At 43.1% G+C, this 25,727-nt stretch overlaps 7 protein-coding genes across 7 annotated transcripts; 4 read left to right on the top strand and 3 right to left on the bottom strand.

The window, feature by feature from the left end:
* Positions 1–293: 293 nt before the first annotated feature.
* Positions 294–3,704, top strand: P153DRAFT_368323 (P-loop containing nucleoside triphosphate hydrolase protein). Its single transcript, XM_033668484.1, has 6 exons — positions 294–611; positions 707–722; positions 795–852; positions 923–1,578; positions 1,631–3,406; positions 3,460–3,704. The coding sequence occupies exons 1-6, from the start codon at positions 604–606 to the stop codon at positions 3,475–3,477; spliced, it is 2,532 nt and encodes an 843-aa protein (XP_033522156.1). The 5' UTR covers positions 294–603; the 3' UTR covers positions 3,478–3,704.
* Positions 3,705–4,221: 517 nt separating this feature from the next.
* On the top strand, positions 4,222–6,839 carry P153DRAFT_368322 (uncharacterized protein). The gene is made up of 5 exons (XM_033668483.1): positions 4,222–4,341; positions 4,447–4,565; positions 4,623–6,313; positions 6,370–6,459; positions 6,549–6,839. The coding sequence occupies exons 1-5, from the start codon at positions 4,277–4,279 to the stop codon at positions 6,786–6,788; spliced, it is 2,205 nt and encodes a 734-aa protein (XP_033522155.1). The 5' UTR covers positions 4,222–4,276; the 3' UTR covers positions 6,789–6,839.
* A 1,062-nt stretch (positions 6,840–7,901) lies between these two features.
* P153DRAFT_344114 (cyclin-like protein) lies at positions 7,902–9,191 on the bottom strand (the record flags this gene model as incomplete). The annotated part of the gene is made up of 3 exons (XM_033666037.1): positions 7,902–8,344; positions 8,395–8,725; positions 8,751–9,191. 3 exons carry the CDS (start codon positions 9,189–9,191, stop codon positions 7,902–7,904), a joined length of 1,215 nt encoding a protein of 404 aa, XP_033522154.1.
* A 295-nt stretch (positions 9,192–9,486) lies between these two features.
* Positions 9,487–11,687, bottom strand: P153DRAFT_368318 (cytochrome P450 61). The gene is made up of 3 exons (XM_033668482.1): positions 11,284–11,687; positions 11,083–11,233; positions 9,487–11,024 (listed from the first exon to the last, which is right to left on the bottom strand). The coding sequence occupies exons 1-3, from the start codon at positions 11,444–11,446 to the stop codon at positions 9,746–9,748; spliced, it is 1,593 nt and encodes a 530-aa protein (XP_033522153.1). The 5' UTR covers positions 11,447–11,687; the 3' UTR covers positions 9,487–9,745.
* P153DRAFT_55039 (uncharacterized protein) lies at positions 11,487–12,490 on the top strand. Its single transcript, XM_033673276.1, has one exon. The coding sequence runs from the start codon at positions 11,844–11,846 to the stop codon at positions 12,417–12,419; it is 576 nt and encodes a 191-aa protein (XP_033522152.1). The 5' UTR covers positions 11,487–11,843; the 3' UTR covers positions 12,420–12,490.
* P153DRAFT_368317 (uncharacterized protein) lies at positions 12,221–14,091 on the bottom strand. The gene is made up of 3 exons (XM_033668481.1): positions 13,959–14,091; positions 12,909–13,911; positions 12,221–12,774 (listed from the first exon to the last, which is right to left on the bottom strand). Exons 1-3 carry the CDS (start codon positions 14,009–14,011, stop codon positions 12,562–12,564), a joined length of 1,269 nt encoding a protein of 422 aa, XP_033522151.1. The 5' UTR covers positions 14,012–14,091; the 3' UTR covers positions 12,221–12,561.
* On the top strand, positions 14,042–17,496 carry P153DRAFT_398339 (DNA mismatch repair protein MutL). Its single transcript, XM_033671635.1, has 2 exons — positions 14,042–14,288; positions 14,348–17,496. The coding sequence occupies exons 1-2, from the start codon at positions 14,159–14,161 to the stop codon at positions 17,476–17,478; spliced, it is 3,261 nt and encodes a 1,086-aa protein (XP_033522150.1). The 5' UTR covers positions 14,042–14,158; the 3' UTR covers positions 17,479–17,496.
* Positions 17,497–25,727: the final 8,231 nt, after the last annotated feature.

Below are 25,727 nucleotides of genomic sequence, written 5' to 3'. Positions count from 1 at the left end.
GTCCATCACTATTATCGACGCACTGAGCTTCCTGGTCCTTGATACCGTGATACGAACCACTGTGGCACCACCGAAAATGTCAGGAATGCAGATTCGGTCGGCGTCTGTGACTGTGACTGTGCTGTCTGACCACCAAGCCGAGTGATAGTCGGTTGCATGGTCTCCAAGAAGAGTTGGACAATACAGCCCGTAGTATGGCATGACTCTACGAAAGTCAAACTGAGCCCTTTCGCAGACCGTCGTGCTGCTATTGTCTCTCTTGAGTCATCCTCTCATGGCCATAATAAACTTGAGACATGACTGGGAGAAGTGCATGCCGCCACCCACAGTGAAAGCCGCGCTAAACTAGCCTCTTAGCGTAGGCGAGAGGCGGGCACTGCGGGGCTCCTGGGCTTCAATAAAATCTTGCCTGTCGCTCCCCCTCTTCAGACTCGCACGCCAACTCAAGCCTCTATCCGCAGAGCGCTCCTTGTTCAATCTCTGGCCTGCTTCACCAGAGCCACTTCCGCAATCTTTGCGCTCATCGAGTCTCCGCGCGGGGTATTCGACTGCTACCCCACTACCGAATTTTCGTAGACAAGAACAACCACCAACACCGCAAAAATGGTCAAGTAAGTCGCCGCCCTGTCCGCCAGCTGTCGCAAGAGCAGCAGTTGGGCGAATGTGTCTCTCTTTCTCATCCAGCATGATGCTAACCGTCTGCCAGCTTCACAGTAGAGGAGGTATGTACCGCGCACACACGACAAGGCCGATATTGGCTTGCACCGCGAGATGGGAACTAACCTTGCCGCCAGATCCGTGGTCTCATGGACAACCCGGCGAACATCCGTAACATGTCCGTCATTGCCCACGGTAAGCACTGCCCTCTCTCAACACCCCCGTGGCGCCTGGAAGCACGCATGGCTGACCTGCCCCTCCTTAGTCGACCACGGCAAGTCCACCCTCACCGACTCTCTCGTCCAGCGCGCTGGTATTATCTCGGCTGCCAACGCTGGATCCGCGCGTTTCACGGATACCCGAGCGGACGAGCAGGAGCGTGGTGTCACCATCAAGTCGACAGCCATCTCCCTGTACGCCCAGCTTCAGGACCCCGAGGATCTGAAGGATGTGCCCGTCAAGACCGAGAAGAACGACTTCTTGATCAACTTGATCGACTCGCCCGGTCACGTTGATTTCTCATCCGAGGTCACTGCCGCTCTCCGTGTCACTGACGGTGCGCTCGTTGTCGTCGACACCATCGAAGGTGTCTGCGTCCAGACCGAGACTGTGCTCCGCCAGGCTCTTGGTGAGCGTATCAAGCCCGTTGTCATCATCAACAAGGTCGACCGTGCGCTCCTCGAGCTCCAGGTCTCCAAGGAGGATCTGTACCAGAACTTCTCCCGTGTCATCGAGTCCGTCAACGTCGTCATCGCCACCTACTACGACAAGTCTCTTGGTGATGTCCAGGTCTACCCCGAGAAGGGTACCATCGCCTTCGGTTCCGGTCTGCACGGCTGGGCCTTCACCATCCGTCAATTCGCCACTCGTTACGCCAAGAAGTTCGGTGTTGACAAGACCAAGATGATGGAGCGTCTCTGGGTAAGTTTTTGGGCGTTTCAATCTCTTTCGGGCATGAGCTTACAAAATGCAGGGTGACAGCTTCTTCAACCCCAAGACCAAGAAGTGGACCAAGGTTGGCACCCACGAGGGTAAGACTCTCGAGCGTGCTTTCAACCAGTTCATCTTGGACCCCATCTTCCGCATCTTCACTGCGGTCATGAACTTCAAGACCGACGAGATCCCAACTCTGCTCGAGAAGCTTGAGATCAAGCTCACCAGCGACGAGAAGGACCTCGAGGGCAAGCAGCTCCTCAAGGTTGTCATGAGGAAGTTCCTCCCGGCCGCCGATGCTCTTCTTGAGATGATGATTCTCCATCTTCCATCTCCCATCACGGCCCAGAAGTACCGCATGGAGACTCTCTACGAGGGTCCCCAAGACGATGTCAACGCTATTGGTATCCGCGACTGCGATGCCAACGGTCCCCTCATGTTGTACGTCTCCAAGATGGTGCCCACCTCCGACAAGGGCCGATTCTACGCCTTCGGTCGTGTCTTCTCTGGAACCGCCCGCTCTGGCCTCAAGGTCCGCATCCAGGGCCCCAACTACACCCCTGGCAAGAAGGAGGACCTTTTCATCAAGGCCATCCAGCGTACCATTCTCATGATGGGTCGTTTCGTCGAGCCCATCGAGAACGTCCCGGCTGGTAACATTCTTGGTCTGGTCGGTGTCGATCAGTTCTTGCTCAAGTCTGGTACTCTCACCACCAACGAGACTGCCCACAACATGAAGGTTATGAAGTTCTCCGTTTCCCCCGTTGTCCAGCGTTCCGTCGAAGTGAAGAACGCCCAGGATCTTCCCAAGCTCGTCGAAGGTCTCAAGCGTCTCTCCAAGTCCGACCCTTGCGTCTTGACCTACATCTCGGATTCCGGTGAGCACGTTGTTGCTGGTGCCGGTGAGTTGCACTTGGAGATTTGCTTGAAGGATCTCGAGGAGGACCACGCCGGTGTTCCTCTCCGTGTGTCCGACCCCGTCGTCCAGTACCGTGAGACTGTTGCTGGAACTTCCAGCATCACCGCTCTGTCCAAGTCGCCCAACAAGCACAACCGTCTGTACATGATTGCTCAGCCTTTGGACGAGGAGGTTTCTCAGGCCATCGAGGCTGGAAAGATCGCCCCCCGTGACGATATCAAGACTCGTGCTCGTCTCTTGGCTGATGAGTACGGTTGGGACGTCACTGATGCCCGTAAGATTTGGTGCTTCGGTCCCGACACCACTGGCGCCAACTTGCTCGTTGACCAGACCAAGGCTGTCCAGTACTTGAGCGAAATCAAGGATTCCGTTGTTTCCGGTTTCCAGTGGGCCACCAAGGAAGGTCCCGTTGCTGAGGAGCCAATGCGTTCCGTTCGCTTCAACATCATGGATGTCACTCTCCACGCCGATGCTATTCACCGTGGCGGCGGTCAGCTTATCCCTACTGCTCGTCGTGTACTGTACGCTGCTGCTCTGCTCGCTCAGCCCGCTCTCCAGGAGCCCGTCTACCTGGTCGAGATCCAAGTTCCCGAGCAGGCCATGGGTGGTATCTACGGTGTCCTTACCCGAAGGAGAGGTCACGTCTTCGAGGAGAACCAGCGTGTTGGTACTCCTCTGTTCAACATCAAGGCTTACCTCCCCGTCAACGAGTCTTTCGGTTTCACCGCCGATCTCCGATCAAACACTGCTGGCCAGGCCTTCCCACAATTGGTCTTTGACCACTGGCAGATCCTCCAGGGTGGCTCGCCACTCGACAACACATCGCTGCCCGGTAAGATCGTTGCCGACATGCGTAAGCGCAAGGGTATCAAGGTTGAAGTGCCTGACGTCAACAACGTAAGTCTCCATCTAAATCAATCTGCCAAAGTATTTACTAACGCACTCTGCAGTACTACGATAAGCTATAGAGGAATGCTTTCTCAAGTGTTAGATTTCCTTTACTCTCGACTCCGAAGTACGCGACGGTCTTGGACGTGTTTATGACTATCAGTAGCTGTATGACATGAATGGTGTCCTGTGGGAGCAGCCAGAGCTAGAAAATGTCGGTCCGGGCGGATTGCCCTTGACAAGGTCGAGTTCTAGGGGGCGTTCGCTCAAGATACAGATGATGAATCTTTTCTTTTGATGTTCTGAGTGTAATTTAGTTTGAACAAATCAAGCAACATTGCACAACATCTATTCCATCTTCATGCATGATGAGAATCGAGTGGTTGAGCAAGATACCAATGTACGGTTGATTTTGAAAGCGACATATGCTACTAACAGAAAGGAACCTTGTACATAGGACTGAAATTATGGAACGAGCCATCTGATTTGGCGTTTACCAATTGCACAGATTCGAAACCATATCCATGCCTCTGTTTCGAATGCTCGACGTACTGGGATAGTTGAGAGTGAATTGATCTGATGTATATACTTTCATGCGTCCTGCTTGTGAATAACTTAGTGATCCTAACTGCTATTAGAGCCTTACAGATTTCCCATCCTAGACTAATGCTTTGCTCACAGTTCGTTTAATGGGTAGAATTGCAATCAGGCGAGAGCGGGCTCGTCGCGCTGGGAACACGCTAGTACAAACTAGGACACGCGATTTGCGTTTGCGTTTCTGGTTGACATCATTCCCCGCGAACCCTCTACAATAAATCATTGGTTCCGAACCTCAACCCACATTCCTAGCGCTTGCGATCCTAGAGAGTGTGCATGAGCATGTTGCTTCGCGAAGAGGATCAGGACGCGTTTAAGCGATGGGTGCTTCCCAAGCTTGAGGTCATGTAGGTCTTCACGATCAGTCTTTCTACCTCTTGCGCCATGTTACTTTGTACCCAAACTATACGACCGCAAGCAAGTCTACCAAAATTTAAACACTGACATGTCAGATCTGATGCAGACGCAGAGGTACTCGCCGACTACGTGATTGCGCTCGTCACCACCAAAGATGCGACAGCAGATATCAGGCGCAATTGTCTGGAAGCTCTGTCGGACTTTCTTCAAGACCGTGAGTTCTTGAGCATAATGAGGTATATCTGGAGTATAGTAAACTGATAACTTGTAGATACTGGCGCATTCGTTGACGACCTTCTTCGCGCTCTCACCCAGAGAAACTATATTCCTCACCCATCAGCAAATACAGCGACTACTCAAGCCTTCAATTCGTACACTGCGCCCATCCCGTCCATAGTTGACATTTCAACCGCGGAAAATGTCCCACGTACACCGCCTTTGAACGCGCCTAGGGGTCCAGCTGCAACACGAACATCTGCTACTCAGCACCGCTTACCAGACCGACCGACTGGAACTTCCGCACACTTCGAAGCACCGGGTCTACACATACAAACGGACAGAGGGCAGCAATCGAGGAAACGCAAGCTGAACGAGCGTGAGACGAGCCGATCACGGGAAGGCCACGATGCTGCTCACAATAGACCGTCCAAACAGACATTACGCAAAGGCAGCAAGAATGCCAGAAATAGTCAAGGAGGCATGGTCCCGCAGGTTGGGTTCTCAGCCTTCGCACCCATGGCCACCATGTCCAATCTACCACCTCCACCACCAGGCGTTCCTCCTTTCGATCGTTCGAACCCGATGGCATTCATGGCAATGGCTGCTGCGTTTGGAATCAATATACCTGGTCTGGATCCTTCCAACTTGCCAAATGCGCAAATACCGGCGCCCAGTGGAAAAGATCGCCGAGGAAGGTGCAGAGACTATGACACGAAAGGATTTTGTGCCTTTGGACATATGTGTTCGTTCGAACACGTTGCGGAGGATGTTCCCGAATATGACCCAAATCATGCCTCTCTCGTGCAGCTCGACCAGAGAGTGCCCCAGCAACGTGTAAACAATCGCGTACCGCACGGCGACCGTAGCAGAAGTTTTAACAAGCCTACCGGTGGCCGCAACCGTGCGCCCTTCTCCCTGCCTGGCCCATCTTATGATCGTTCCAACACCACACTCGTTGTGGAACAGATCCCAGAAGAAAGTTTCGATGTTGATAATGTCCGCAAATTCTTCTCTCAGTTTGGAGGTATCGTTGACATACAGATGCAAGCCTACAAACATCTGGCAATAATCAAATACGAAGATCATGATGCTGCGAGTAGAGCGTATAATAGCCCCAAGGCCATTTTCGACAACAGGTTCGTCAAAGTGTATTGGCACAAACCTGATTCCCTCTCCAAGGGAAGCTCGAGTGAGGCGCAAAGCGAAGATGGTCGTAATGCAGATGAGGAGATTCTGGACATGAAAGAAATTGAGAAGCGACAAGTTGCAGCTCAGAAACTCTTCGAAGAGCGGCGGAGAAAGGCAGAAGAAGCAGCAGCCAAAGCTGAGGAGATTGAGGAACAGTTGAAAAAGAAGGATGCAGAGGTCAGCGAACTAAAACGTGAGCTCGCTGCGAAAGGGAGTAACGGGACAGCGGATTTAGACGAAGACTTCTCGCAAGATCTGTCCACTTTGCAAGCCGAAGCCGACGCCTTGTTTGCACAGCAGGGCGCGGATGTACCAACTCGTGGTCGTGGACATGGTTACAGTCGAGGAGGTTATAGAGGGCGCGGTCACGCAACATTCCCGCCGCGTGGACGTCCTTATGCGCCGTTCAGGGGTGCCTATCAAAGTCGGGGTCACGCTTCTTTCCATGGCGCGCGAAGCGGTGTCAAGAGATTAGACAATCGGCCTCGCCGCATCGCAGTTGCAGATGTTGAGAACGGATCCACACGAGATGAAGCCCTACGGCAGTATCTACTAGTAAGTCCTTCTGGACAAAGTGACTCGCAGAAACTAACACCTATTTCCCTGTGTAGAACGTCGAGGATTGTACCTCCATTGAGCCACATCCCCAGCACGCTAATGTCCTTATCCTCACTTTCAGCGAACGGTATCAGGCAGAGATGGTATAGACCTCCCTTTCTTCGCACCCTTGCAAAAAGATTCCTTATTCTTCTTCTCCCCCAAACCGTCTAGACCCTGCTAACCAACACAGTTCCTCGATTCCGCGAGGAATATACCCGATGTTGGCAAGCTAGAACTCTCATGGATGCCGAACGATGCTTATGTCGGCCTCACCTCCACTTCTTCGGACCCCAACAACCCTGCAGAAGCCAGCGATCACGACTCTGACGTTACCATTGGAGGTGATGATGAAGCGGAAGATGGGGAGCAGAATGTGAGCGCGGCCGATGCGGACATGGATGTTGCGGAGGATGAGGATCAATGGTTGTAGAGGTACATATACAGCAAGCCAGTCATATTTAACAAGACATGAATAGAATTTGGTACAACGTAAGGGGACCTAAGTTGCGCTAGACTTTTACTAATTCACGCCCCTTCCAGTTTCGAGATCACTACTCGAGCTATGCCTACTATCCCTCTTTTCCACTAGGCCTGCGCCCCATCGAGGCTCAACAGCCACAATAGTTCAATGAGCTCCCCAGTGAATATAGGTTGATATTTATGTCAAATTCTTACTTCTCTCACTAAAAGGGACTCACCTGCACTGGCCGAAAGTGTGTAGTCAATGGTCACCAGCCCGCAGGAAACACTATTCTGTACACATAGTTTGACTTAAGGAAAATAACGATCTCAAATCACTTGTCGGAAATTTGCCATCCACGCATTTTCCGCCACACTTGAAGTGTTCTTGTGGTCTTTGCTAGGCTAGGGGGAGTTGATATTGTGAGCCGGTGACATGTGGCATCCTGTTGGATAATCGATGCGGAAAGATAAGCGTGAACCATGGTATAGTTGGTTGTCAGACGGGCAGACTCCGATCTGTTGCTCTGCGGAAACGCGACCTTATCCACGGTGACCATGTCCATGTTGGCGACGCGTATCCCCATGTTGAGCAAATTGCGTTGTTACGTGGGCAGCAATCGTAGTTTCGCGTAGAGATGAGATGTCCTCACACGTCGTTTTTGGTGGATACTATGTCTGTCAAGTCGAAGAAGCCGCATGCCTGGCCTCCCTATTCAAGACTCAACCGGCCCCAAACTCCATCGATGAATGGGACCTCAGAAGCCACGCGCTCAAGACAATCCCCTCTCATAGCTCTATACACATGCTCTGTGCAGGTCGACACTTCTCGAATTGGAACATGTTAGTCGTCAGTCCAGACGTACGAACCCACCTGCGTATTTTCAGCGCGACGTTGAAACCTGTCCCAATACGAGTGCCCGCCTGGCTTTCCTCTCCATGACACACCATCATGAACGTGCGAGGAGGAAGGTGTGTCGTCACGGTAGCTCATCGAGACCTGCTTGTCATTATTCAGCTTTGCCCCGACTTAGATTTCAACATGGAAGCAAGCATTGCAAACACGCAAAACACACGTCCATACTCAACGCACTCTTCTCCTCTCTTCTTCGTTCGGCACTTCAACCTCGTACTCTTCCTCCTCCACCTTGTGGAACTTGTCGACCTCAGCCCGTTCGTCGCGCGCACGTGCCGCGTCAAGCATGAAGCGCACAGTGCCGTTTTGACCACGAATTCCGATTGCAGACGCAGGTGGGTGTGTAGTGCCAGGGGAGAGCGTGGCTGGAGTAGCTGGCGTAAGCGGGCTCGTAGGGTCGATGCCATTGCGAGGCTTGTTGCCGTTGGTGATTGTCTGCGGAGAGGAGGACTCGGACACGTACAAAGTGTAGCGAGGGATGTTTGCAGCGGAGGCTTCTTGATTGAGTTTGATGCGGATATCGATAAAGGCTTCAAGGGTGTAGAGAGGGCCAACCGAGGTTAGACTGCGGTGATGCGTGTACAGGTCGAGGAGGTCGAGAAGTGTTTCTGCTACTCCGTTAGCACACGTGGCAATGGCCTTCATCATTCAAGCAACCCACCCATGACCTCAGCCCTGCTGGTGTGCCACTTGGCGTATCTGACAAGACCTGCATCCACCAGACGAGACGCATCCATGTCATGCAGCCTCGCCGCGAGTTCGAGACAGGCGATAGCCATTGTGGGTGTCGTCTGTTTGAGCGGTGCAAACGTCCGATACAAGTCGACGCTGAGATTCCAGGCTGTTTTGGCGGCATCATTCTTGCCAAATCTCAAGGCCCTCGCTAGCTTCACCATGAGCTTCTGCGGATACCGATTGCGAAAGTCGAAGCCAGCGCTCTCGAGCATGAGCCGTTCGAGACCAAGGATCAGTTTGGAGTGGTTCTCGAAGCGCTACCCCTTGTCAGCTTCCCATAACGCATCCCGGAGCCCGCGTAATGCGTACCGGATCATCACTACTCAAGCTCTCGCCAGGCCCGACTTTGAGGTTCCAATTCGCACACAAAATCTCTCGGCTCTTCTTCAGCGTATCCTCAATCTTACACGCCGTGAACAGCGCCGCCGCCGCCGCATCCGCCCAGTTGTACTCGTTGTCGGCGTGGAGCAGTCTGAACTTGTGGTAATAGATGACGGCTGTGTTGAAAGTGCGCATGGGCAGTTGCAGCGCGCGGCGTACTTGGTCTATCCAAGTCACGCCCTGCAGGCGCACGGCGTCCTCTTTGGCGTCACTCATGCTGAGCTCGTCGAGGCATTTCTGAATGCGTGATTGCAGCATGTACGGTTTGGCGATCTCAATGTAGGACGGGTGTGGGCCTACGCGCTCGCGCTCACGCTCCGACGGAGAGACGGCGGGTGCCATGGGGTGGTTGTGTGTCTTCGACGAGCTTTCCCTCTTTCAAAGAGACCCGGCGTTTCCTTTGGTGGCTCTGTCGGACACAAAGATATGATGCGCGTTGGAAACTCGGCTCCGAATGCAGTGTGAGAAAGTGGTGGAAGGTGAGCGGCCCAAAAGTTCCGAGGCCATAGCTCCCATTGCTTTCTTGGCACCATCTTGCTGGCAGTACTAACATGTGCCAGCTGACCACAGCATTGATTACAGTGCAAACTAAGACTTGATTCACGCCCATTACCACTACTTCCACTATCTAAATAATCTCCATCTCCAGAGGTCCAAGCCTCATCGTTCCATTATGCCAATTCATCCTGGTATATGTCATCCCAAAGGTTACAATCATTAGGGTTAAGAGTGAAGGATGAGCATGTCTCTATCCTCGAAGAAAATCCCCAAGCTACGGATGCAAATGCAAGAAACGCTAAAATGTGCACATCGCGTAGTGACCGCAATCAACAACCCTATGCTGTCCGGTCCTTGAAGGTGAGAAAGCAGTCGTCCTAAAAAATGTCAGTACTCGTTCAATCTTGCGATTGGTCTTGACTTACCTGAGGAAAAATCGTGGCGAACACCTTAATCTCCTCACTTAGATCCGTAATCTTATGGTCCCAGTCCAGCAGCATACTAGCTTTGCCAATCATGAGCATAAGGTTGGCCTGCGCATACGTCTGTCCTAAGCAGTAGTGCGATCCGGTACCGAACACGAGCCAGTTCTTCGTCTGTTGATCAGCGTCACCGGTGATCCATCGCTCTGGCACGAACGAGTCAGGGTTGGGATACGCTTCGGGGTCATGTAATGACAGCCAGGTACTAGGAACAACCATAGATCCCTTGGGCGCAGTATAGGTAGGCGTGACGGGAAAGTCCTTCTTCGCGACGTAAGGGACCATGATAACAGGTGGGCGGTAACGAAGCGTCTCCTTGACAACAGCGCGGGTCCACGAGAGCTTCTCAAGCTTCTCAAGCGTGATTGGGGCATGAACATCGCCGTTCCTAGCCTTGATGTTCTCCTCACGTACCTTCTCAAGAAACTCGGGTCGGTCTGCCATGATCTGGAAGAGCCATGTTGCGGCAGAAGAAGTGGCGTCTTGAGAGGCGAAAAGAAAAGTGAATATGGTCATGGAGATCTCGAGATCGCTGAACCAGCGGATGAGCATGTCGGGCTTCTCCGAGTCGTCGACTTTCTCGCCAGCCGCTATACGCTTGCGATAGTTCTCCGACTCGATCATGTTGCCAACCCAGAAATCAAGAATGCACTCCTTTTTGCCACCAGCGGCCATACGGACTTTGCTCTTGGCAGCGCACTTGGAGAATTCGTCGAGAATCATATCAGCACACTTCTTGCCATACCAGCTTTTTGTGAATGGGATGATGATGGGGAAGTTGACAAGCTCCAGCGCAGCCGTAACCAGGTAGTAGTCATCCGCGATCTTCTTTACTGCTTCGTCAGAGCAATAGTGACCAACGAACGTCCGGCAGCTCAATGCTGTAATCAGCAAGCGGAACTCCTGCATCCAAGGGACGTGGTCGCCCTTGAACTCCACCTGTGAAAGGTGCACCCATCTCTTGAAGTAGGTATTGTAGAGTTCTTCCTGGTGAGGCAGATACTGTTCGAGCGCATTGCGCGTGAAAAGACCGTTTAGGCCCTTGCGGTAGTCGACGTGGGCACGGCCATCGAGGAACACCCAGTTTTCAGGGCGGAGGAGCTTGTAGGCGGCATCGACGACACAGGGCTTGACGAAGGCAGGCGAGTTGAAGATTTTGCGTGACATGTCGCGGGTTGAGGCAATAACAACAAACCTGCAATATTTGTCAGCAGATGCGATTGCATGAAGAACATAGGGGGATTGCGCCATACTTGTGGAAGACGGATACGCAACTCAGAGGCCCAGACAACCATTTCTCATGGTATTTGGTGAACGAGGGTCGCACCGACTCCAGGAAAGGGCCCATGAAGGGCAACTTCAACGCCGGCCCAACGATTGAGCCCTTGTTCCAGATATACTTGACTGCACAGTTGTCAGCGATGTTTGGCACAAGCAGCCGGGACAATGCATACACTGATCGTACACGACGGCCGCGACAAGCAGCGTCAGCACAAGCTTCCATGTACTGAGACCGTTGAAAACAGTAGACAGGAGGCCGTTGGCGTCCAGTTGTGTCATCATGTGGGCGACCTTCGCATCCGCCGTGGGCGAAACAAAGCTCGCGTTGGCAGCCATGTCGACAGTGAAGAGAATGCACGCGACAGAACGAGGGAGGACGCGCGCACGTCGCAGAAAAGACAAGACGAGTTAGGAAAAGGTCAATCGGAGACCGCGGATATCGCTGAGGGCTCTCTGTATTTAGGATGGGAGCGAATCTTTGATTGCGACTCACGGACATTGGCCACGATATTTCCTGCAGAGGCGCTAACTGCGCTTAGTTAGTGGTCCCATCCTTTCTCAGCATGATCCGGCGTCCGGGAGGTTGCGTTTGGAGGAGCGTGTCGGATCACGGATCGCAACAGACCGACCGATTCCAGTATCTTGGCTGTGTGTGGCCGAAGGCATTTTCAGGGTTGATTGTGATCAACATAACAAATGGCGATCTGACTGTAGCCTCGTTGAGCTCTGTGCCATGTCATTGTCCTTTGGTTTTCAGGTACGCGAGGACAACAATTGGATGGGACATTTAGGGCTGACGCATCGAGTGTTGGTGGTGCCACCTCCGCGATCATCCCGGCGTATCCATGACAAGATGTTGCCTGACGTGGGCCCGATATTTTTGGTATCCACATCGTCGGTGGGAGATGGCCATCAGTTCTACATGGGCATGCTCTCCGTTAACCTCACAGAGCTGGTTGAGTACGTGTTTGCAGATGTATCAAAGACAACATCCGACGCATGCCAACGGACCAATCACTATAGCTTAGTCGGGTCGTTATCTGTATTCGTCACCGCCCCATGTCATCGAGAAGAAGACTTCTCGCAATTGTGTTTGCATATCTGCCAAAGTCAACCGACCCCTCCCCCAAATACGGTGCTTGGTTGTATTCATTGCGGATCTATCTGCTATTTGATAGCTATCCTGCAAACGGTCTCAATTGCTTACTGTTCATCACTCACACTGCTTGCGAAAGATGATATGTTACCTGATGCAACTTTACACAAGCACAAAATCATAGCGAGGATATCATCCAATTCACACATGTAGAACAATCAGGAATGAGCTGTGAACTTCAGGTCAAATGGCCTTGCAGGCTAGGTCTTATTGCTGAACAGCTTCCCGTTGAATTCTGTCCAACTCTCTAGAAGCGATGCAGGTGCGGCAAATGATCTGACCTGACATTCATAGTTTATTCTGTGCTGATCTTGGGCCAGTATTTACCCTCTGAGACGAGCTGCTGGCTTTTTGTGTCGAGTGCAGAGTGCATACCCCATCGCTCTCTTAGAAGGACATCAGCCTCAAAGTGTGGAACACCGGAGATGGACTCGTGTGCAACAACGCCGGATGGTAGGATATAATACCCCGGAGTCCAGTCATGTCTTCCTGCATTGTTGATTTTCTCCTGACGGTGTGTTAGCAAGATACTTGATAATACAACGCGAGAACAGTGTACAGAAATAACGTGGATGATCAGTAACATCATGTTTGTCAACTTCACTCTTCCCGGATGAAGTTTGAAGAAACGGGTTGACTCACGTGATCCCATTGCTCTCTTGTCAGCGAGAACAATCCGGTGATATTTCGCGGAAAAGGTGATAGCAATTCGTCGTGGTGTACCACTGTGACCTTAGTTTTCTCGTGGTCGTGCATCAACCGATAAATCGTGTTTCTGATGGCCTGTAGAGAATTGACTAAATGGTGCGTCTGGTAGCCGTGCAAAGGATGCGAGAGTTCTGTCATAAGAATGAATTCAATATTCAGATCTCGCACTGGGGTATACTTGAGTTGCTCTGGAAGCACTTCAATGGATCTCTGCAAGCTTTCCAGCAAGCGGTGTTCTCTGCTTGTCATTTCCGTAGCAGTCATGTCTGTAACTTCATTGAAGAAATGCTCGTATTTCAAACGAATCTGCAAATCCTGCACAAACTGGATAGGCCTGACTCCAGTGTGATGGCGAGAAGAGCACGATTGATGTTTGCAAATATGGAACACTCGCGCGGTATCTCTATAGAGGAACATCTCAAGGCCGTTATCGACGTTACAGACTGAGAAGCTGTTGTTCGAATAGTAAACCTCTTGTGCTTCAAGGGCGACCTTACTGCCGACGTATCTTGGGTTGAAAATATGGCTATAAGGCATGAGTAGGTTGGATGCGGGCTTGTTGCTATGGTCTTCCTTCACTCGTCCGTCGGGAAGTAGAATAGTCTCATTCTGGGGGTGGATCTCGTCGTATTCAGACCCTGAGTCAACGTCTGTTGGATTCTGCGGGTCCAACTGGGAGGAGCCGGTTCCGTAGGCCAACGATGATGTGGAACTGAGCGGTTTGTACACGCTGAAATGATGGTATGGTCCTGCAGGTATCAATTGGTCCTGGACGCACAGATATTGATATACCAAGCCACGCAGTTCTTTTGGAAGTTTTCTACACATCATCTGGGTGAAGCGGAGGCAATCTGCTTTGGCGCAACGGATGCGATCTTTTTGAAACACGGCATCTTCGGCGCCCCTTTCTTGTGTGACCGAAGTTGAGCGCATTGTGCTGCAATTCCGTGAGCCGTCGTCCTTGCCAGTCATTGCAGATCTTACTCATTGTGCCAGTGGTCTGGCGACAGCACGAGCTTCTCTTGGACATTCGCCATTTCAGTCGTCTCCTGACGACAAGAATGAGACGAGGGTGATACGAGAAGCGAAAATCCGAAACGGCTCTAGTGTGGCCTGTAAACTCTCCACGTGCCTTCGCGTCAATCTCGTCGCGCCGCGGCTCGAGTGCATCGTGACGTGGGGTCATGGCCACCATCAAGCCTATCGAAGGCCGCTCCGTGCACCAGATTCAGTCGGGCCAGGTCATTGTGGACCTGCAGTCTGTCTGCAAAGAGCTCGTTGAAAATAGCATCGATGCAGGTGCCACATCGATCGGTACGCTCCCCTGCCTCGCGTGCCGAAGACTGAGACGCGACGACTGACGGCTGGTGCAGAGGTGCGCTTCCGGAACAACGGGCTTGACGCCATCGAGGTGCAGGACAATGGCGGTGGCATCGCCCCGCCCGACTACGAGACGATAGCACTCAAGCACTACACGTCAAAACTCTCCACCTATGACGATCTCTCCTCGCTGCAGACGTTTGGCTTCCGCGGTGAGGCCCTTTCGTCGCTCTGCGCCCTCTCCCGCTTCCACATCGTCACTGCCCGTCCTGCTGATGGCGCAAAAGGAACGAGGCTCGACTTCGAGCAGAGTGGCCGGCTCAAGGGTACATCGGTCGTCGCAGCCAAGCAAGGTACCACGGTTGTGGTCGAGACGCTGTTCCACAATCTGCCTGTGAGAAGAAAGGAGCTGGAGAAGAACGTCAAAAGGGAATACAGCAAGGTGCTGGCGTTACTGAATGCCTACGCATGCATCAGCGTAGGCATCAAGTTCTCCGTGAGCAACCACATGCCCAAGGGCAAGAAGTCAATTGCCTTCGCTACGAATGCGAATCCAAATACGAAAGACAACATCTCTAACGTGTATGGCGCCAAGACCATCTCCGCCTTGATCCCTCTTACCCTCGACTTTGAGATGGACCCGTCAAACCGGCCAGACACCACCCATCACACCAGAAACTTGAGTACTCAACAAGACTCTAGCTCGCGCGCAGTCAAGATAGTGGGCCACATCTCGCGCCCTGTTGTGGGAGAGGGTCGTCAGACTCCGGACCGTCAAATGTTCTTCGTCAACTCACGACCATGTAATTTGCCCCAGATCGCGAAAGCCTTCAACGAAGTATACAAATCTTTCAACATCACCCAATCACCATTCGTATTTGCGGATCTCAGGCTAGACCCAAATGCTTATGATGTCAATGTTAGTCCGGACAAACGAACAATCATGTTGCATGATCAGACAGCTCTGTTGGAGAACTTAAAAGAGTCGTTGATGCAGCTCTTCGAGCAGCACGAACAGAGTGTACCACAGGCTCATCGTTTAGGACATGGAGCAGCTCCATCTGCCACCAAGGCACTTGCTATGGGTCTACACGAGAGTATCCAGCCATCAGTAGTAGAAGCACGCAATCAACGCGACAGTATGATTGGCATTCGCTCGAGACCTCCCGCAAACGTCGGGGTCAGCACTCTGGCAGATGCATCTACCGAAAATACCCTTCCAGGCTTCGTCAAGGCCAGTCTAATCGAGAGGTTTGCTGGCCGCGACACAGAAGAGAGACTTGTTCGTCCACCACCTAAACAAAGACGTGAAAGCTCTCTCAAAGCCATCACAACAACAGATGAGCATATCCCCGTGATACATAACGCATCGCCAGAGCACGACCATACACAAAGCTCACTACGACAAGAGTCGCAATCACCGTTATTCGAGCCCGAACAGCCGGGCTCTGCGGTTCTAACCCAGTCAGTGCATCTCTCGAAGGCTCTAGAAAACTTCACGGAACGCACGGAATTCCAGCAAGTCGAAAGGATAGCGCGGGAACAGTCTTTGGAATTATCGGATCCCACTGCAATCGAGCCAGACGAGCCGAATGTTCCAGTAATCGAGCAAACTCCACAGAGGTCATTATCACAAAGTACAATTCAGAACGCATTTGATCGCATGCGTCCAATGCGTACGCCGGCCCAACAAGCTACAATCACGGTGGGAGGAACAACAACGCTGTCAACGGTTGTGCATGGAAGCCAAACGAGATCTTCGAAGCGAGCTAGGATACATACGCCGAAATACTCTCTGGATGGTACGCCTTTGAACCAAACCTCAAAGAGAATGCTGTTTACCAAGAGTTTACATGGTCTCGCAGCACCCGGTACGCAGACTGGAAACTGCCAGGAACAAAGTGATGATGATGAACAAGATGACATGCCACGTACGCCAGCACGCTCTCCTTCTCCACGCAAACCGCTCCCGCGCAAGGCATTTGAAGTACCAGAGAGCGACGATTTAGTTGACTTATCAAGCGCTCCACCTGCTCCTTCATTGTATACCGAAGACAGGTCCTTGGAGGATGTATCATCGGATGAGCTAGTCTCTTATGAAGACGCTGAAGATTCGAGTGCTGAATATCTCGACGAGTCAGAGAAAAAAATCAGGGAGGACGCAAAGGTTGCGCAAATGATCGCTGAGGCCGAAGACGCTGCCGCCGGACCTACGGATGTAAGTTTGAAACGCGCGAGCAGGTTGTTTAAGGTCTCTCAGAACAAGTACTGGACTATCAATCTTGAGCGTGTGATCGAGACAGACGTTACTTCAATCGCCCGACACGTATGCAATCTCCAATCCGCAGTCGGAACATTTCCAGGATCAATAACGGCGAGAGAAATTCCCACATGTACACAACTCAGCAGAGAGGACCCGGAAGAACGTTTGTCGCTCACAGTGCAAAAGGAAGACTTTAACAGATTGCGTATCATTGGTCAATTCAATCGAGGATTCATCGTTGCTGTCCTACCACCTACCTCAGTTTTGCCCACTTACAATCTGTTCATCATCGATCAGCATGCCAGCGACGAGAAGTACAATTTCGAACGATTGTCCGCGTCTACTGAGCTTTCTTCACAACGGCTGGTGCATCCCCATACGCTAGAGCTCACTGCCGTGGAGGAGGAGATTATCCTCGCTAATAAACACGTACTGACTGCAAACGGATTTGTTGTCGACATTGACATCCCAGACGATGACGCTGATGTCCAAGTTGGGCGTCACACAAGACTCACTTCTCTTCCCATGTCCAGAGATGTGACGTTCACCCTCACCGACCTCGAAGAACTACTCGCACTCCTCCTGGAAAGTCCGCCCTCATCTTCGTCATCGACATCTCCATATATACCACGCCCTTCCAAAATCAGAAAGCTACTCGCAAGCCGTGCGTGCAGGAGCTCTGTCATGGTCGGTCGGACTTTGCAAGATACACAGATGGAGAGCATTGTAAGACACATGGGAACAATGGATAAACCGTGGTCTTGTCCTCATGGGAGACCAACCATGCGGCACCTTCATAAAATGGATGATGAGGCCGGTTGGAGTGAAGGAGATGGTATTGTAGGGATGGGTAAATCACGAGAGAAGGCAAATTGGAAGGAATTTATAAGCAGATACCGTGAAATAAGTTTAGAACAGTAATGGAAATGTATCCGTGTCGTTTGTAAAGGCTCATCTCTTGATGTTAATTAGGCTTTTTTTCTGCCTTTTTTCTTACTAACCTAAGCTTTAAGTTTAGGAAAATTTGTTCTAGGGGACGTTGTAAAATAACTAAAAGCAATTAGACAAATATATATTTTGTTTAAACATAGTAGTACTTAAAAGGTACGTTCCCAAAATAAAAAGTAAGATAAGCTAATAATAAGCATAGATATTAACTAGACCTACGCTAGTAAATAGGTTTAGAGTACCTAATAACAGGTTAGAGTTAAGTTAGAGTTATATAGACTCTAGGTTAGAGTTAGGTTAGAGTAGTTTAAGCTTAAGGTTATAGTTAGGTTAAAGTAGTCTAAGCTTAGGGTTAAGGTTAGGTTAAAGTAAACTATATATTTAATTAAAATTAAGGTTAGGTTATACAGACCTAAATTAGAGTATAGCTATCTAGGTATATAATAATAAACTATAGTAAAGTCTTTTAATTAGTAGAGCTTACCTAACTTCTTCCTAAGGTCTATAGAACTTTAACCTAACTTTAATCTAATACTAGTATAAAAAACTTAGGTTAAGGTTAAGTTAGAGTAAACTATACATTAGGTATAAGTTAGTTAAGAGTTAGGTTATACTTATAAAAGACTCTACTCTAACCTAACCCTAACCTATTTACTAGTGTAACTAGACCTATATAAGTACTATATTTCTTATATAAAAAAGAACTAGAAAAATAGACTTATTTACTAATATCTATTAAATATAAAATAAGCTATTACTAAGTATATAAGTATTATAGGTATTTCTATCTAAGCTCTTATTAGCCTATCTTATAAGAGGCTAACCCTAAGGGTAGTTACTAGTATAAATTAGATAAATTTACTAAGAATCTATAGTACTAGTTTTTTTCTACTTATAGTCCTTCTAGTAGCATACTAGCTGTTTCTAGTAGGTATTAGTAGTTAGAGTAGCTAAGCTCTAAGGCTTTACTTACTAAAGTTCTACTAGGTCTAGCCTATTATATAAGCCTCTCTTTAGTAAAAAATTTTATATTTTAACTTTACTATAATATAATGTATTAACCTACCTCTATATATAATTTTTACTATAGCTATACTAACTTTACCTACCTTAACTTTTACTTTACCTACTACTATAATAGTAGGTTTAACTAAGAAGCCTTACTTATTTTCTAAGTTCTTTTTTATAGCTACTAGCTCTTTAAAAAAGTCTTTAGTAAAGAAGTAAACTTATTTTACTACTAAAAGTAATAAAAAGGCTTTACCTTTATTTATAAGTTTATTTAGTTTACTAGATTTACTTTTTTTTTTACTAACTTCTTATTTTATTAGCTTTACGCTTTACTACTTACTTATCTATTACTACTAGTATTATTTCTACCTCTACCTCTACCTTTATTACTAAGAGCTATAAGCCTCTCTAGCTACCTATTTACTTAGGCTATACCTACTATCTTCTAGAAGATAAAGAGGCTTATATTTTTAAAAAAAGTAAGTAGTTTTATACCTACTATTCTTAGGAGCAGTATACTACTTATTATAAGGTAAGTAATATTTATTTTTATTTAGGTACTACTAGTTAACTCTTATATAAGTTCCTAATTAGCTTAAGGTTAAGGTTACTTTTCTTTATAGTCTTTTTACTATCTCTATTAGTAATATTACTATAAAGTCTATTACTACCTACTTTAATAAGTTAGGTTTTAAGCTTATTAAGGCTTAGTTTAAGGCTAAGAAGAAGTCTATTAGTTAGCCTAAGTATTAGAATAATAACTTTAGTAATACTATTACTAAGTTACTTCTTTATACTATTATAGTTAAGCTTAGTAATATTTAGGCTATACTTAATTATTAAAGTAAAGCTATCTTAGTTTTAGTAAGTTTCTTTTCTAATTTTACTATTTTCTTAGCTAATTTCTATATTTTTCTAGGCTAAGACTACTAAGGGTTAGACTAAGTATCTTATTAATATTATTACTAAGCTTATCTTTCCTTTTTTTAAACTTTAAGAGTTACCTATCTATAAGAATAAGGTTAGTAGTAGTAATTAGAATACTTTTAAGAATAATACTACTATTAGTAGTAAGAATAAAGTAATATAGTAGTAGTTTCTTAAGTTTTTCCTTTAGTATTCTAGTAAATACCTAGTATAGTATAGTATTTTAGGCCTATAGTACCCTATTAGTAATACTTTAGCTACCTATAAGTAGTTAATTTTATACTTATTAACTAATTTTTCTTATTCTCTTTCTAGTAATATTTTAATTTTCTTAACTATTTATATTCTTAGCCTTAGTAAGAGTATCTGTTAGTAAACTACCTATAGTTTCTTATAATACTTATTACTAAAAATATTACTTCCTCTACCTTTACCCTACTATTATTAGAAGCTTTAGTATTATTATAGTTTATTAGAAGAACCCTTTTAAAAATTTTCTAGTAATTTACTAGTATTATTTTATTTTTTTTTAAAAAAGGCTAACTAGCTATCTAGTACTTTAGCTTCTTTAAAGTTTTTTACTAGCTTCTATAAAGTTATAGTATAGTCTTTCTATTTAACTAAGTATTATTTCTTATACTCTCTACTGTGTTATTTCTACCTTTTACCTATAATTTCTTTAATTTTTTAGTAGTTTTTTAGTTCTTTATTAATATTTTCTAATATACTTTTAGGTTAGTAATTATTAGTATCTTATTTTATTAGAGGGTTTCTAAAGTATAGCTGTAGCCTATCTATATAAAATACTAGGTAAATACTAAAGAAAGTATTTAATTTTATAGTATAAAGAGAGATTACCTTTTCTACTTAGAACTTTATATTTTTTTAGTCTAGTTTCTTACTTAGCTTACTATTAAAGAAGTATTTTTAATACTATAACTATACTTAGTTCTCTTCTTATAGTTATAGTACTTCTTATTAATAGTAGTTAGCCTAGATTTCTTATAGTTATTAGGCTTCTACTATTCTTACTTATATATAATCTAGTGTTTTTATAAATTTTATAGTAAGTACTTTATCTAACTTTTCTAAATTATTAGGCCTTTAATATTATTACTAAATTACCTATTCTATATCTTCTTATACTACATCTATATTATATCTATATTATAGAAAGAATAGGCTAATGCTAGTAGATACTGTGTTTCTTCTTTTAATAGTAATTTAAGTAGTAAAATATATTAGTACTTAGTTATCTTATTTCTAATTAATATAGGCTTATAGGTAAGCTTTTATAGTACTATTTATTCTTTTAGTAGTACTATTAGTTTCTAAGTAGTATTCTATAAATACTTAGCATATAATACCTAATTTTCTATAGAAGGTTCTTTAAAAATCTTTAATAAACTAACTACTATAATTAGATATAATAGTATCTAGAAGCTAATAGTAGGCTATAACCCTTTTTATAAAGGCTTTTACTACTATTTAGGTATCTAAGTCTCTTAGTAAAATAAGTATTATATCTTTACTTAACCTATCTATAACTACTATAAGGTACTAGTACCTATTACTTATAGGTAAGTTAATAATAAAGTCTATTAAGATTTTCTTCTATACCCTATTTAGGAGGAAGAGTAGCCTTAGTAGCTTCCTTTTTAGTTTCCTCTAAGGCTTAGTTCTTCTATATATATTATAGTTTTAAATAAATTACCTTATTATAAATAATATTCTTAGAAAGAAGTAGTTATAAGCTAGGATTATATAGGTGTTTTTATAGCCTAAATAGCCTATAGCTAGAAATTTATAGGTTTTTAAAATAATTTTAGTATACAGTTTCTCTAAATCTAGTACCTATTTTTACCCTTAATAATATAGGAACTCTCTTTTATTAATACTATATTTTACTAATAAGACTTTTAAGTTTAGGTCTAGTAGAAACTTTTTTTAGCCTATTTTTATAGCTTTTCTTACTCTTTTATATATTAGATTATTTTTAGCTATATCTCTCTATATTATCTTAAGTTCTTCTAAGCTATTATAGGCTAGGGCAGAATTAGTTCTAGCTTTTATAGGTATATTATTAGGTTTTATTAAGAGGTTATTATCTACTGTAAGTATACTATTAGGTTTCTAGAATTATAAACTTTGTATTTAGTAGTAGAATAAAATACCTACCTTTTTCTTTTTCTTAAGTTAGGAGTAGCTCTTTATATATAGTTATAGAAGTTAAAATTCTCTTATCTTTATATATTTATTATTTTAACTTATAGGTAGATCTTTCTCTTTTTAGGAAAGTATATCTACTCTTTTATTAACCTTCTTTAGGTAATATATAAAGGTTAAGTTAAATTAGCTAAGTATATTTAACTAGCGTATATATCTTTTAGATAATAGCCTTATAGTATAGAAGTATTCTAGGTTCTTATAGTTTATAATAATAATAAACTTTAAAACTTACTAAAGTTTAGTTCTCTATTAGTCTATATATTTTATAATAGCTAGTAGCTCTTTATTATATATAGTATAGTTAACTTCTGCTGTTATATTCTTTACTAAATAGTATATTACTATATAAAGTAGCCTATTTTTTCTAAACTATAAGAGGACCTCTCCTATTACCTACCTAAATATATTATATTTTATTATTATTTCTAGCTTAGGGTTAAAATTAGCTAATAATAGCTTAGAAATAAAGGTATTCTTAAGCTTTAAAAATGTTATTTCTTAGAGTTCTTTCTACTAGAATATTGTTTCTTTTCCTATAAGTTTAGTTAGTAGAGTAATAATTTCTAAGAATCCCTTAATAAATTATTAGTAGAAGTTTATAAATCTTATAAAACTCTAAATGCCTTTAGTACTTTATAGCTATTTCTATATATAGATTACTACTATCTTTTCTAGATCTATCTAGATACTGTTACCTACCTCTATTATAAAACCTAGGTACTTAGTTTTCTTAACGCTAAAGTTATATTTATCTATATCTAGTTATAGGCCTACTTTTCTAAGTTTCTAAATAATTGCTTTAACCTAGTATTTATAGTCTTCTTATAATCTATCTAAGTAGATTAGTATATTATTTATATAGGCTAAGCAGTAGATGTTTAGATCTTTCTAGAGTACCTAGTTAATATATTATTAGAATATGCTAGGTATATTAGTAAGGCTAAATAGAGTAACTAGCTATTTATATAGCCTAAATTAGGTATAAAATACTATCTTCTATTTATTTCTTTCTACTATGTATATCTAGTAGAAGGCTTAAATTACGTCTACCTTTATAAACTACTTTACTTTTGTAATTTAGGATAGAGTTTTATAAATAAGGAGAAGAAAGTATCTATTCTTATATATAATAGTATTTAACGCTTAGTAATCTATATAAAATTATAGCTTTTCTCTAGATTTCTTTATAAATAGTATAGGTATAGTAGTGCTAGGTTTACTTACCTAGATAAACCTATAGTCTAGGTATAATATAAGTTCCTTCTATAGTACTAGTAATTCCTCTCTAGATATGTTATAAAGTAGCCTCTATAGAATTTCTACTAGCTTACTATTTTTTTCTATAATTTTAATTAAGTAATTAATAGTAGTTTCTCTTAGTAGCGTAAGCTTATTAGCCTCTTTTCTTAGAAAGGTCCTAAACTTACTTTATAAGTAGGTTAGTAGTTTCTTCTAGAGGTTAACTATCTTTTTCTTTTTTAGTACTTTCTTAATATTTACTATAGAGGTAGAGTATAATTAGATCTACTTATTTTTTTAGAAGTGCTTTGTCTAAATTATATAAGTATATATACTAATAGCCTTAGGAATTTCTACTAGTATTCTGCCTTCTCTACTCTATATTCTTGTTTAGCTACTATAGATAAATATAGATTTCTTTATAGGAGCTAAAGTTACCTAGTATCTATCTATCTAAGGTCTTCTTAGGATAAGGTTATATTCTTTATTACCTTCTAGCTTATAGGCCTATACTTCTTCTTTATAGCTATCTATATCTATCTATATTTAGATAGCTAACTTTATCTAAGTAGAGTTTCTACTTATTCCTTTAATAGGTCTTTATATAATTATAGTATATACTAGATTATTTTATCTTATAAACTTAAAGGAGATAATTAAATAAGTTAAGTAGCTAGTATTAATTAGAGTAGATACTACAGCTATATTATTTATAATTATATAGACTATTAGTAGTTTCTTATCTAGCTAGTTCTACTAAAATAATAAGAACCTTTCTTTTCTTTAATCTAGTTCTTTATACTCCTACTTATATCTATATATAGAGGTTTCTAGTTTTCTAAGTTTATTATACCTTTATTAGAAAACTCCTCTAAATTATAGGCTATTATAAGGGTAGCTCTTATTAGTTAGTTAGCTAGTACTTAGAGGCACTTATTAGCGTAGTACCTAGCTTTTTTATAATATAGGTATAGGTTTTTCTCTTTATATTATAAGTGTTCTTTCTTTATAGCCTATTTAGCTTTTCTATAAGATCTATTTACTCTTTTAATTAACCTACCTAAATAGGCTTTTAATAGCTCCTAGTTTATAGGGTTATTTTATAGAAATCTTGTTTATAAGAAGGTAGACCTAATTCTAGCCCTAAAGAGATTTTCTTTAATTATAACTACCTAAGTTATTAGTAACTAGATAGTCTAGTTACTTAGTATATCTACAGAAATTATTTAGTCCTATAAGTTAGGTTATAAGGCGCTAAGGTACCTTGTCTTTAAGTTATTTATATTACCCTCTTCTTTTACTTTAAAGGCTAGCCTTATAAACTCTATATTAAAATATTATAATAAAAGCTTCTTTTATTAGAAGATTTAGAGCTTCTATTTAGCTCTTTTAGTATATAAGTTATTAGTAAATTATTTATCTAGGAATATCTATAGCCCTTTTATAGTACCTATTTTATTATAATCTATCTATAATAGAGTAATACTAGCAGTAGGGCCCTTTAACTAGTTAAAGATATATCTAGGCCTTAATTCTAGTCCTTTAATATTGCACTCTAGCTTATAGTTTATTTAAGTCTAAAACCTTTAATAGTTCTTTTAATTACTATTAAAGTAGTTAGAATCTAGTATTTTAAGGTTTTTTATGTAGGTTTTAATAAGTACTATAAGAAAAACTAGTTCTAGAACTGCCTTTAGTCTACGTACCTCTTCTTCTAATTATTATACCCTTTATTTAGCTAGGGTAAGTAGTAGTAGTATACTATTCTTAAGAATATTAATTTTTTAGGTTAGTATTTATAATGCATTTTGCAATTCTTTTAAGAAGGATTATTTATTAGGTTTATTAACTAGTTATTTACTAGCTACTACTAATAATAGGCTAGCTATTAAGATTAGTATATTTATAAACCTTATTATCTATTATTTATCCTCTTAGAGACTTTAGGAAACTAGTTAAAGCTTTAGCTATACTTCTTATTTATCTAGGTTCTATCTAGCTATAGTTTAAAGGCGTATTTTAATTACTTCCTACGTAAAGCCTATCTCTACTAGCTATAAAGCTTTTGCTTTTAGCTTAGTAACTATAGTATCTCTCTTAATAGATATACTACTAGTAGTTTTCTAGGACTTTTCTAATTCTTAGAGGAGTTTTTATAAGCAAATTTAAATGTAAAAGGCTAACTCTAAGGGTAGTTACTAGTATAAATTAGATAAATTTGCTAAGGATCTATAGTACTAGTTTTCCTCTACTTATAGTCCTTCTAGTAGTGTACTAGCTGTTTCTAGTAGGCGTTAGTAGTTAGAGTAGCCAAGCTCTAAGGCTTTACTTACTAAGGTTCTACTAGGCCTAGCCTGTTATATATCTTTAGTAAACCTCTAGGCTAAGAGCATAAGGCTCTTAAAGCTTTAGTATATAGTACTTATAAATTCCTAGGGCTTATACCTTAAGAATCTATCTAATATTTTAATAAATACCTTTTTATTCTATTTCTTAATTACCTATTTATAGTACCCTTATAATAAGAGTAGCTTTAAGACTTATAACTTTAGTAGTATATATTATAGTAACTAATTAGGCGTTTATCTAGTCTCTAGATTAATTATTAAATATAAAGTAATTTATTTAATATTAAAGTTATTTACTACCTTATAGATTTAAGCTATCTAAGAATTATAATTACTAAAGAAATATTTATTTTAAGATCTATAATTAGTTCTAAATAGATATATTCTAAGAGTATATTAATCTAGAATAAAAAGAAGATAAAATTTTCTAAAACTAGTATAACTCTAATAAGTATAAACGTAGAGCTT

The sequence above is a fragment of the Dothidotthia symphoricarpi genome (assembly GCF_010015815.1).
Source record: "Dothidotthia symphoricarpi CBS 119687 unplaced genomic scaffold P153scaffold_14, whole genome shotgun sequence".
Taxonomy (NCBI): Eukaryota; Fungi; Ascomycota; class Dothideomycetes; order Pleosporales; family Dothidotthiaceae; genus Dothidotthia; species Dothidotthia symphoricarpi.
Note: the sequence above shows the minus strand (reverse complement) of the source record. Positions and strands in the feature narration are given on the sequence as shown.